The 12,982-nt window shown below is 41.5% G+C and overlaps 1 protein-coding gene across 1 annotated transcript in view; it reads left to right on the top strand.

Moving 5' to 3' along the window:
- The first annotated feature begins 497 nt into the window (after window positions 1-497).
- Window positions 498-12,982, top strand: part of SEC24D (SEC24 homolog D, COPII coat complex component) — a 49,500-nt gene continuing 37,015 nt past the window's right edge. The window contains exons 1-3 of the mRNA XM_066548915.1: window positions 498-526; window positions 10,739-10,921; window positions 11,804-11,930. Coding sequence (XP_066405012.1) covers window positions 514-526; window positions 10,739-10,921; window positions 11,804-11,930 — 323 coding nt within the window. The 5' untranslated portion in view covers window positions 498-513. The remainder of the gene's footprint in view (window positions 527-10,738; window positions 10,922-11,803; window positions 11,931-12,982) is intronic.

Here is a 12,982-nt window from a genome sequence, read left to right as displayed (position 1 = left end):
TGGAGAAAATTAATATGAGGTTTTCCTTTATGAAAAGACAAGGATTTCAGATTATGTCCAAAAATTAATTCACAAAATAGCTACAAGACTTTGTTGTGAAAGTAAAACACGTTCATTGTGAACATGGGGAAAAAATTGTGATGCTGAAATTACTGTTTCTTATTAATCTAGGAGTAATGTTTTGGGCTAGAATTCATGTTTCCAGGTGCCATTCCACTGCTGGTTTTACTTATCCCCGTGTTTTAGCAAGTAAGAACTAATTTACTCTTGGGACTTGGAAAGACTCTTAGGTGTGTATTTCCTTTTCATTTTGATTCCCAGGAGATGGGATGACTACATTTTTGGCTTCAGTAGTTGGAAAAATTCTGATAAAAGCCTCTAAAGTAAAAAGAAAGCTATTTACATGTCATTTTTGTTCTGGTTTTGGCAGGGAGATGCTGCATCACATTCTTCCTAACAGAGCCTATGAGAATCAAAATTGATCTTCTCTGCCAAAGCTTGGAAGAGCCTTGAATGGAACACGCGTGTAAGTAATGCAAGCAGGTGTTTCACTTTCCTCACCTCTGCCCTAATGCTTCATCCTGCTCTTTGAATTGTCATTTCAAGGGGGGCAGTTAAGTAACACGGCACCTTTTAGCCATCTGTTCATCTAAAACAGTTGGATTTTATGCTCTCCTCTCTTCCTATTGAAAGAACATTTCATGCCAGCGTGTTGGGCTAAAGAAATTCACCATGCCAAATTCTCCTCTGAGGTACAACAGTGAAATTAATCAAGAGTAATCACATCATATGCAGTTAGAAAATAGGTTTTCATCATAGCTGAGATATGAATTAGGTCCAAATAATCTACTAAATATATGGTTTAGTGGGGATTTAGGATTGAATACACATATTTAAAATTAGTCTGATGAATACTCTCCTGCACCAGATTTTATCTTTTAAATTTTGTTTCCTGTTAGCAAGTGTAGAGGTGATTCACTCCCCTTGACTGGTTGCTTGGAAAGGGCTCAATTACATGCATGGCTGCAGTCCAGCATAAAAATCAACTATTTTTGCATTGCAGTTTAAAGCAAGTATTGTTTCTTACTTGGAAGGCTCCTAAGAATGATTTTTTCCATAGTGAAAACAAGAACAGGAGAAGCAGAGAAAAACTGAGTTATAGTACAGCGCTCAGGAAGTTTGGGTTCTGTTACTACACTGGAAAATTCTCATTTTTTGGTCTGGGCATGGAAAATGGGAGAAATAGCTGCTAGAAACCTTGAGGAATATGATAACCTCTGAAATTCTCTGCTTTTAGTTTGGTAGTTTGATAGTTTGAGTCCTCCTGGAGTATCCTTTCCTTCCCTCTTTGCTCTGTATTACAAAATAAGCTGTAAGGTTTGTGAAGCTCACAGCTGCAGGGAAGGGTTTTGCTCAGTGTGTGCCCCAGAGGGTCTGATGTTGGTGGTTCCAACTACAGCATCTGGCAAAAGGGCAGGGCATAAAAAGTCACCTTGGCATCAAGTCCTGCCTGCAAAAGGCAGACAGCATTGCTCACTCTGCCTCTGAATGGTTCTGGTTAGGCTTTACCAGAGAACCAGAGGTGACACAACCAGGACCTCCCTGCATGAAATGTTACCTTCCATCCAAATAACTGCGATAGATTAAAAAGCAATCCAGCTATCTTCATTCCTGGCAATAGGAACAAGAATTCCAACTCTTTGATAAATAATTCCTTTCCAAGTGGAGCAGATTCTATTGGAAAAATCTGCCCTCCAAAAACACCTTGATATTTAACCCCTGCTGATCCTGCAGCCTTGCCTGCTGCACTGCATCTTCTTGCCAGGAACCAGTTTCCAAACTTCTCAGCTCCTTCTGCCTCTGGTACAGGCCTCTGCTTTTGGTGCTCATGTACTCTGTAGCGGGCCTTGACATGGATCTGTTTTCCAGGCAACTGCCTGTGTTTGCAAATGCTGAACAAGTGGTTTATGTGCCTCCACAGGGCAAAGCTACCACACATGCTGTGACACCAAGCATGGCATGGAATTTTGCTCCTGCCCTTAATTTTAACTCCAGGTGCATGTCCTATCCCTCTGTTGCTCCTATGGTGTAAAAATAACATGATGGATTTTTTTAAAAAATAATTCTGATGTTTATTTTTGTTGATCATGGGGAAGGCATCAATTGCTTTATATTAAAGGTATCCATATAGCATGAACCCAGTATTTTTGGGTTAACTTACAGATTACTTTGTGATCAAGACTAATATTTAACATTAATGGTGGAGTAAAGCAGAAGCACAGTCAAAGTAAGAACACACATAGAAGTATTTGCATCTTAAGTAACTCAATCAAATCACCAGTTTGTTATGAAGAACTCAGTCAGCTACTCTTTTTTTTATTGCTAGTAAGTTTGAGTACTGCTCTATAGCAAAACTCCACTACTACATCAGACATTTTAAAGACAAGCAGGAAGCAAAATGAAACCTAGTCTAAATAAAGCTGCTTCAGATGCTTTTGAGTGTTAAAGTGAAATATATCAATGTTTGAGAAATTCCATACATTCAGCAAGTAAACAGAGAAAGGCTGGTTCAACTTTCTGCTGTTCTTTCAGACTGATGGCCTAATGTTTATTCACAGTTCTTTATAAGGGATACATTATTAATCAGATTATACTAAGACCTCATCTTTGTTTTTATGTTAGAGTTCATTAAGTAGCAATTACAGCAGGATAATCAAGTCTTGGGGGTTTTTTTGTTAAGCACAGGTAGTGCAGTCTTCCACTCTCATGCATCTTAGACAGTAGTAAATGAATTTTAAACAGAATCTAAATTCTCCAACTGAAACATCACAGCAGTTTTCTCAGAACACCACATCTATCTCCTGTAAATGCTCCGGATCAAGTTGCCAGAATGTTGATTTCATTAGAAAACCAAAATAGCAACAGTCAGTGAGAGTAAGCAGAGGAGTCTCACAGCTTGCAGATATTGGGAAATCCAGAGTCTTGAACTAGCCAGAGAGTATTTTTTGGGAGAAAACAGCCAGTCATTTTTCTCAAGCACATTTGCTTTTGTAACGTGTGGCTTGCATAGAACTTACCACATGTGGACCATAAAGCATTTTATAAAAATTTCTGTTTAACTTAGTTTCAGGAAAAGAAAGTGGTTTTAGTTAAAAGGGGACCAACTTAACAGGAGATCAGGACCTTGGCTTTAAGGCAAGTGCCCTGTTCTCAAGACCCAGAGTGTCTCCTGAGTAAATAATAGCATTAATAAATAATAGCATTAAGTACTCTTTCACTTGCATGTAGTTTTTCTTGCCTAAATAGAATTTTTTGCTTTGCACAAGTGCCAGCAAACTCTACCAACAGTCTCTGAGGTAGGCAGTGAATGCTCTCTGTGCTGGTTGGTTTTTGTCCTCTGGGGGAGTTAGGGAGCATGGAGACAGCAGGGGCAGTCATTGTGGATTTCCCAGTTGCCAGTGATGTTGAAAAGGGTTGGGGCAGGGAAGAAATGAAGCACTCCCAGTCCTTCCATCCTCTGCAGGATATAACAAAATTCAGCCATTTCTAGGGTGAAGCAGTGCAGCTGCTCTAAAGCTTACCAGCAACCAACAAAACATCCCAGTTCACAGCAGGGAATAGAATGTATAATCAGTCAAAATGAATTTGCAGATGAATTCAGACAAACAGAATACAAGTTTATTAATTGGAATTGGATTCACACTTCTTCTCATCCAAAAATAGTTTGGAAACTTTAATGAGCACAAGGTGCCAGGATGTCTTTATGCTGGAAGCAGCCTGAGGGGTAGCACAGCTTTACCATCACTGTGGAGTGGGAGGTCAGCACTCAGCAGAAGGAAAAAGGGAGATTCCCTGGCATGATCCATGTGCTCAGCAGTCCCTAATGGCCTCCCAGTGACCTCCTCGAATGGCCAGGACTCACCGTGGTCCTGGGTGCTCTGATCCACAGCCTGAGTTACCTTGGTGAACAAAAACCCAACAAACCAGTCAGGAATTATTCTTCCTTTACTGTGGCCTGAGCTGACATTTGTGATAGTGGATAGTCCCTGTAGGAAGTATCTATTAACATGGGGTACATAAAATATACAGCAATAAATGCATGGCCAGGATTTTAACATTCCTGTATTGTTTGTGCTGAATAACAAGGCCTGCAGACATCAGTCTGGTATTCTGAAAACCCTTGGATGTTTTCATTCCCTATAGGGCAGTGTTTAAAGGGTGCACTCCAATAATATTTTCTAATTGCCTTTGAGACTGTTGAATCAAAATATCAGTATTCACTTCTGCTGTACTCTCTTTCAGGTTTCTACTGTGTTTAGCTTTTTATATTAGAAATGCAGCTGAGTCACAGCACTGATGTGTTTCTTCTGACAGTAGTGTTCTGATTTCTGAAATATTACATCTTTTCTTTTTCTTCATATAGCATTTTCTAATCTGACACATGATTTTTTGAGAGGAACAACATACCTTCAAACTTTCATTGGTTTTTTTATACCAAAGTCCTTGCCTTCATTTTAATCAAATAATATTTTTAAATATAATTTCCATTTTTCTTGTAAAGCACTTTACACTGAGCTGTAAGCTGGTTTTTATAGACCTTAAATGTACAGTAAGCAAAGCATTAAAGAAGATTTTAGTGAATATAGGTAAGCAAGATAAGAAAACAAAGTATATTTTTATGTAAATAGCTCTTGGGACCCTTCTGATGTGCAAAAGCAAACCTGTAGCTTGCCTGAAGGACATACAAATGAAATAAAAGAAGAAAACCAGTTTCAACAAAAAGAAGCACCTTTTAAAATGTGTAATCCTTGGAGTTTTATGAACTATTCCTTGGGATGAAATAGTGTTTACTTTAAAGAACATACCAAATATTGCCCACATCTTCCCCTAGGGAAAGGTTTGTTCTGATTCTTCCTGGCACCTTGTAGCAATGCAGTAACTGAACAGGTTAGGATAGGATTTAGGTTTCCTGGAATCACACACACATTGTCTAAATGGGCTGTGCTATGAGATAGAGACAGGAGATCTGCATGGTTTGCTCAACTGGGGCTTTTATAGACCTCCAGTAGTAATTTCCGGGAACGGTCTAATCTCAAATTATTTGAAAAGTAATAATAACTAAAAACCAAATTTTATAATGGTCTCTGAAAGATTTGAGGTAGCCTTTTCTAGAGCCTGTATACTACTCCAAATTAGGTCTGAAATGTATGAAATCACATTCATTATCAGTAGCATTGCATAGGTACCACCACAGGATAAATTTTCCAACTTAATTGATTCTGTTAAGAAAGGTAATTTAACCTACAAGTTCATCATTGCTGACAATGATCAAGACCAAACCAGTCTGATTCTCAGATTTTATGGCACAGTTTAATTAAAATTATTTAATACAATTACTTACAATAGTTTAGCAATCCTGCATTCTCATTTCATTCACATTCTCATGTGAAATTATATTCCTAAAACACACTTTAGTCTTTAATGATGTTTCCACATTTCTGAAATTGAAAATCTTAAATTACTTTAAATGTTATAGGTGAAAACAGAAGATAAATCCTACTAGAAACATGCAGACTGTGACATGCTGCATGTCTTTTGTCTCAGTGTGCCAGGCTAAAGGACAACAGGAGCATCCTTGAAAAAAAGAGGCATCTGGATCCATTTCCAGAGTGGGCCTGAATTAAGGGAGGAACTTCCAGTGCCATGGCTTCTCCTTGGTATCTTTTGCTGATCTCATGTTTCGGTTTCACTGGAGCTGATTTCTGGGAGGAGAAATCTGATAGTAAGGATTCAGTGGCCAAGTAAGTGCAGGGTTCCTCAGTGCTGAGTTATCCACAGCTGCTCTGTGGATAACAGCTGCACTGTTAATAGCTCAGAGAGAGACACAGCAGGACTGCTGGGACAGTGGCTGCCTGTCTCCCTGGCAAAATAGGGAATGTCCAAACTTAAACCGGTTATTTTCCTCAGTGGCGTGGTATTTCAGAAGAGCTTTTGCATAACTTTAATGTGTCTGTTATAACCAGGAAAAGAGATAAGGGTGAGGAGTGGAACTACAGCACAGCAATGATGAAAGGCATTAGTTTGCACCCTGCTTATGAAAGCGTCACTGATACCCTGCAGTATCAAAACCACAAAACCACATCCAGTTTAACCGATGCTTGTCACCTCAGGGATGACATTTTCCATTCTGATTAGACAGTTGGGAGAGATTTGAAAGCTTTTAGACTGCCCCTGACATATCCAATGTATTGGCTCTGATAACACATAGAAAAACAGCTTATATTATTTAGTGGTGAATCTAGCTCTGGTTAGCAAGAATAAGACTGATCAAGCCCTGTTCTTGCCTGCTTTGTGTTGCTTGTTGAGGTTTCTAGTTAATCTTTCATGTAAAGGATGCCACCGTGTATCTTCATTATGACATCTGCTTCAAAGGTCCTGGGGGTTTTTTCAGAATATTTTTGTACAGCAATGAATGCTTTGGACAGTTTGTTTTGAGCTCACAGCCATTACTGAGGTATAGCTCTAGGTAAAACTGTTTAGTACTTTCAGAAGATTTAATAAGGTTGTAGAGCAAGGACAAGAAAGCCTCTGGAGCCTGAATTCCAGATACACGTGAGTTACTTAGCTGTTGTCATGTGGTTCTTGGGGCTGTCCTGTGCAGGGCCAGGAGATGGATTTTGATGATCCTTGTGGGTCCCTTCTAATTCAGGATATTCTATGATTCTGTGATTTTTTGAGTGATTACTTTTTTTCCAGTCTCTTTTTACTTTAACACAATTATGTTTATTTGTGATAGGGAAGAAAAGTAACTTTACAAAGACATCTTCCTCATGTTACTTCCAAATCTCTCTCATGTTACTCCCATGTTTCTACTTTGTTAATTAGAAAAACATTACCTATCCTGTAACCAAGGCAGCATTTTTAAATGCACTTGGACAGTAATTAAAACCAGAGTATGCAAACAGGTAAAGTACCTGCATCATATTTCACTGGAGATATTCAGGTGGCATAATTTTACATACAGATATGCAAGATATATATGTGTAAAATGTAGTTGTAAATATACATATATACACCTTCGACCAGGCAGCTAGCCACAGGATGAGAGGATACAGTCTTAAGCTGCTTTAGGGGGGGTTAGATAGGACATTAGGAAGAATTTCTCCCAGAATCGATAACCAGCCATTGGAATGGGCTGCCCGGGGAGGCGGTGCAGTCACCGTCCCTGGAGGCGTTTCAGGAAAGCCTGGACGTGGCACCGAGGGACATGGTTTAGTTGACGTGGTGGCGTTCGGTCATAGGTCGGACTCGACGACCTCAGAGGTCTTTTCCAACCTAACTGATTCCGTGAATCTGTTTTTCAAGCACATAACGAAGCAAAACAAGTGTCCCTTTAGTAACCGGGCTCTGTGATGGGAGCGGGATGGATCCCCCGGGCCAGAGGAAGCTCCCTGGCAGGCTGACCGCCCCGGGCTGCCCTTCGCCCCCGCCGGGAGGGCACGGCCCGGCCGCGGGCGCGGCCTCGCTGCCCGCACTGCGCAGGCGCGGCCCGCGCCGGGCCGCCTCAGACGTGGCACTCGGGCGCGTGAGGGAGCGGGCGCGCGGCCGCAGGTAACGGTCCCAACCGGCCCCGCCGGCTGAGGGGACAGCGCGGGCGGCGCGGCGGGCGCGGGGCTGCGGCCGCCCTCAGCAGCGCCGAGCCCGGGGGCTGCGGCCGGCGGCGGAGCCCGGCCCCGGGCGGGCACAGGTACCGACTGCCGCGGGGCGGGCGGTGGCTCCGAGCGCGGGGCCGGACCTGTTGCGAGCTTACGGTGGCTGAAAGCTCTTAGGCGATGGGGATAGAAAAGTTACGTGCATGCAAAGATGTAGTAAAGCTTGGCAGCGAACGGGGAAAAAATGAGATTTTGCTTTCATAGCAGTGTGGTACCGGAAAAGAGCCCAGAAATAGGTGTGTGGCTGTGCTGCATGCGGTGTGTGCGTGCAGCGGTGTTCGCTCGGCGGGTGTGATAGGGGCGCGCACCCCGGCATGGGCACCGCACTGACCCCGCAAGGGAAGGGACGGCACCGCTGCCTGCGCGACGTGCTGGGGAGAGCAGTGTCTCCCAACAAATACAAAGTTGATACTTCTCCTTCAGGGAGCCAAGGACTCGAGCCTGTTTTTGTTTCTGTTGTCCTACTTCTGTTTGCACATAGTTAGCTTTTACATATTCCCAACGACAGCAGAGCGTTGCATAGGTGCAGCGATCCTCTGAAAAAGTTGACAGCCTATTCGGTAATAGAGGTTTATTAAATTCTGCAGCTGTTCTTCAGTGTTGGTGTTGTTCCCCAGGTTATGGGATACAAGGTAAACTAGTGTCGAGACAAGGAGAAAAAAAGTTTTCATGACCTTCTCTATGAACTCTTTTCATGGTGTGGTGGTGCATCCACACCCCCACGGTATAATTTCTGAAATGCTCGTAATCCTTCGGGCAACCTTAAAACACTCATTTGTGGTAGTTGGTATATATACCTATCCTGAGAGGAGAATAAGTGTCCTTGGTGCTAAATAGAGTCTGGAACTGTGTTGAAGAACTTGTATTATTTCATCTCTGCTTAGAGCTTCTGCCTCACTTCAGCACAAGCTCTCTGTGTTTATTATACTGTCTGTGGGAAGTTTGACGTGGCAAGATTTTTTTTTTCTTGTGTGTGTGAGTAAGCTGTTGAGGAAGTAATTTCCTCCGAATACTCTTGCAGCTTAAGGTGCAGCTGGCTCTAAGTGAAAATCTCTTCCTTTACGTAGATATAAAGTGTGTGTACGTCTGTGCTGGTGCGTAGGTAGTTTAATGCTAATTTAGTGTCTTTTGGAACAACTAAAGCTCTTACTGCCGCGTCTTCCCTGATGGAGGTGGGGGAGGGAAGAAGGTGCAGCTGGCCTCAGCAAGCTTCTGATTAAACATTTTTCTTTCTTCTCCCTGTGCTTACCTTGTTAACCAATAAATAGGAGAAAACTCCATAGGATTAACTCCTGGGAGCAGTTAACCACTGCATCTGAGAAATCTTGTGCTGCAGTGAGGAATGTGGAGAGGGCCAGGCCCTGTAACCAGCTCTGAGGAATTTCTTGTCTGATGTGGATGATCAATAAAACTGTTGAGGTTTTTTTCTTCAGAAATATCTGTTTAGTTTGGGAAGCCTAGGAATGGGCTTTCTGGTAGGGATAACTTTTCTACTGACATGTGCCAGTGCAGCATAAATTTATCTGTGTGTTCTTGGGGTTGTAATTTCAAGGTGCTTTTGTGTGTGCTTCTGAAACTCAAGTAGTGTTTTATTTTCATCCAGTTTCCATGTTTAAAAATGACTCCATGGCTTGAGTTTAAGAATGTGAAGTACAGGTGGTTGGGAAAGCTATTTCAAAGGAACACCTAACACCTGAAATGCTAATTTATATTGTGTAGTTCTTTAGAATGACTGGCTTATGTGCTTGGGACTCTACAAGAGTAGTAAATGCTTGTTCAGGCTGGATCCTCAGCATTTCTCATAACAGTTTAATTTGGGCCTCAAGAAAGCGAAATTCTGTTATTGTTAAATTCAGTCTGCTATCAAAATGGAAGCTCTGACGTGAAAAAGAGGAATCTTGTTATCAAGGCTGCAGAGTGTGCAACTTTAATAACTTTTCAGATCCCTTGGTGGCAAGGGCTCTGTATCTGAAAACTAATCTGGTGAAATACAATCTATATGGTTTGGCAATGCAGGATTCTTCAGATTTTTTGCTTCTAAAAATGATGGCAATTACCAGGACACTCTTTCCTGAAAGTTTTCTAAAATGTTACTCTGTCCTGTTAAACAAAATCTGACTCCAAGAAAGAAATTACATATCTTGTGAATGCTCTCATCATTAAAAAACTCTTTCTGAATTGCTATCTATCAGACTTTGGGGGTTGCTTGTTTCATTTATTTAACAACAACAAGATGAAGATGTGAAACTTAGGGAGAAGATGTCTGATAAAAGCAAGGGCAGCATACAGTGCTCTTGAGGCCATACTGGCTCAGCTGTCCCTCATGGGATGCCTTGTGCTCAGTTTTGGCACACTGGGGAGTTCTGGAGTGAAAAGGCTGCTCAGGCCTGGGCCAGTAATGCAGAAGACAACCAGAATTAGGAACTCTCTGTATCCTGTACTTTATTCTCTGTTTCACCAGCATCAAAAGCAAGGAGTCTTCCATCACTTGCTTGGGGTGGGGTTGATGCAGAAGGTTTGTAAAAGGTTTGGTGGAAAACTGGTGTTGTATTCCACACCTCCTGTAAAATAAGGCGTGCTAGCACAGGAGAAGTCGTTGCTAGGGGGAGTCTTCTGCTGTGGTCACTCTGCCTTTGCTGATTTCTCAGTGAGTTCTGTGTTCTTTGGCATGGCTGGTATTTGAGGAGCAGGAGTCACAGGGTATTTTCCATGTGTAGTTGAAGTCAAGGCTCTCCCAGTAAAAAGAACAGTATGGGAATTTCCTTTGAGAGTTTTTTCCATCTGCACATCCATTGCTTACAGTTCTCTCTGTGAGCTTGGGATAGGTGAATCCCATTTAAATGCAGCATGTGATAATGCTGAGCAAACTAAGCTATCGAGCAAAACCAATATTTGCCCCTGACTTCAGGTAATTTTTTGCCTTCAAATGTGTCTTTTATCTTTTTTGGGGGGAGAATACTATTCATAGCCTTTTAAAATGCAGAGAGAGTGATGAATATGAGTGAATGTCATTTTTCTTTTTGCAGGTTGCTGTATAGGACACAATACTTGGAATGAGAAAATTGCCATTATGAGTCAACAGGGATATGTTGCAGCTCCTCCATATTCCCAATCCCAGCCAGGAATAGGAGGCTTTGGACCACCCAGTTCTTCAATTCATTATGGACATTATGGGGACCCTAACTCTTCATACTCAGCACCTCAACCAGGTATTATTTTGGCTTAAAATTTGTTTTCAGACTCTACCTTTATCTACCAGTGTTTTGCATCTCTTTCTACTGTGTGTAAATTTTGCACTGATACTGCAACTGGAAACAGAAAACAAGTTTTACCCAGTTTCTCTAAAAAGACAGCAGGAGTTGTGTTCCTCTAATCAAATGCTGAATATAGTCAGAATTCTGATAGAAATGCTTCTGGTAATTGACTTATTGGAATACTTGGGGTAAATACTGGTTTTCATACCAGATGATTTTTTTTGTGTTAGAGTAATGTAAAGGGAAATTAGTTCAAGAAATACAATTTCTTGAAAGGTTGTTCATTCAACACTGCTGTTTACATAAATCACAGTTTCTTCACAGTCACTATACTAGGTCTGAATTAGGAACACTTTTCAGCACAGGAGAGCAGGTTCTACATATGGAAGCTCTTTTTGTTTTTACTTTAACAAGTTGTTTCAAGTTTTCATTCTTACCTTGGCCTCTGAAATCAAAGGGACCTCTTGTTTCTACCTTGAAATATAACTGGGTGACAGAGAATTAGCACTGCCCCAAACTGCTGATTGCTGTGTCTGTTTGTTCATTGTTTTTTTCTTACTATTCCTCTTGGGTTCTTTGCTGGAAAGTTATGAACTGATGTTTGTTTGCTTTTTACTCTCTCTTAGTTTTTTGTATCTGCTTTTATAACTGAGCAGAAATCTGTGCTTTCCAACAGAATCACTGAGATTGGAAGGGACCTTTGGTCCAACCCCTCTGCTTAAGCAGGGTGACCTAAACCTGTTATTCTTAATGCCAGAGCAGAGCTGCACACTTGCATTTCTTGCCCATCTTATTCTTTTTACAGGGTTTTACATAAAAGTGCTTAATCTTTTGCAGGTGTGTCCAAATCAACTGTGCCTTTTGGATCTCCAGCTCCTGTTGGGCCTCCACCACCTGGTGCACAGCAATTGAGCCAGACCAGTTTCCAGAATGGCTCTGGTACACCAGGACAGCAGCCACACAGGTGACTGGAAAGGATCAACACCTGAGCTGTTTGACCTCTGTTACCTCTCTGTGAAGGAGGCAGGAATGGGAAGGGGAGAAAACAGGGACGGGTGAAAGCTGTAGAAAGAAATCTTTGCAAAAAGGTTGCATGAGGGGATAGCCAAGCTTTATTACACAAGCTTTATTTTATTATTTGTGTTGCAGGTAAATATGAGTCAGTATTTGAGTCAATATGCAGCTCTTTTATTTAATTCTGTCAAATATTAGTCATTTTCCACATTTCCCAGGAGTGGCAAAATTAGTTTGTGTACCCATAGCTCCTCTGGTTTTAGTGAACTTAGACACCGTTTAACAACATTGTTCTTGTAGTTGGTTGAAATCTTCATCTCCTTCTGTGCTTTTTGTGTAGCTATTTCATTTTCTCTGTGGGAAGGAGGACCCAAAAAGACTGGTGATTAGTTGTTCAGGATGATGTACTCCTGCATAGGGAGGAGTGGTGGTTGTCCTGAAGATGACAAAACAGGGTGAATAGAGTCAGGTTGACATGACCTAGCTAGCAAAATACTGGTTCTCTTCTGTAGCTTCCCATCATTGCCCTGACAGCTGCACATCTCCTGTTCTTCACCTGGTCTTGTTTTTTTTCAGAATTGCTCAGAGCTGCTGTTCTAGGCCAGGAAGTATCTAGACAAAAATTTCAAGTAAAGCGAGCTCTACTTCTCTTGAAATAGCTGGGCTCATCCTCAGTTTTACAAGGGAAAAATCCATGTTGATTGTCTCTGGGACATAGCCTGGGATCTTATTTCACCAGAGTGAAATAGTCTGGTAGAAAATGCCTTTTTAAGCCATGTGTGTGTTACTGCTTTCTTTTCTTTGATTATTTTTCTTGCATTCACATATTCCATATCTGATAGTCATGAAGTTTTTCTCTACCTGCATCTTCTTTTTTCCCCTACTACAGAGAACTCCTCAAGCATTCCTCACTTCCTTTTCTTCTCTTCACAGATTTTTCTCCTAATCTTCTTCATCCATCCTTGGTAGGGAGTCTTTCTTTATAAGCTTGGACAAGCCATG

This window comes from Molothrus aeneus, chromosome 4 (assembly GCF_037042795.1).
Source record: "Molothrus aeneus isolate 106 chromosome 4, BPBGC_Maene_1.0, whole genome shotgun sequence".
Taxonomy (NCBI): Eukaryota; Metazoa; Chordata; class Aves; order Passeriformes; family Icteridae; genus Molothrus; species Molothrus aeneus.
Note: the sequence above shows the minus strand (reverse complement) of the source record. Positions and strands in the feature narration are given on the sequence as shown.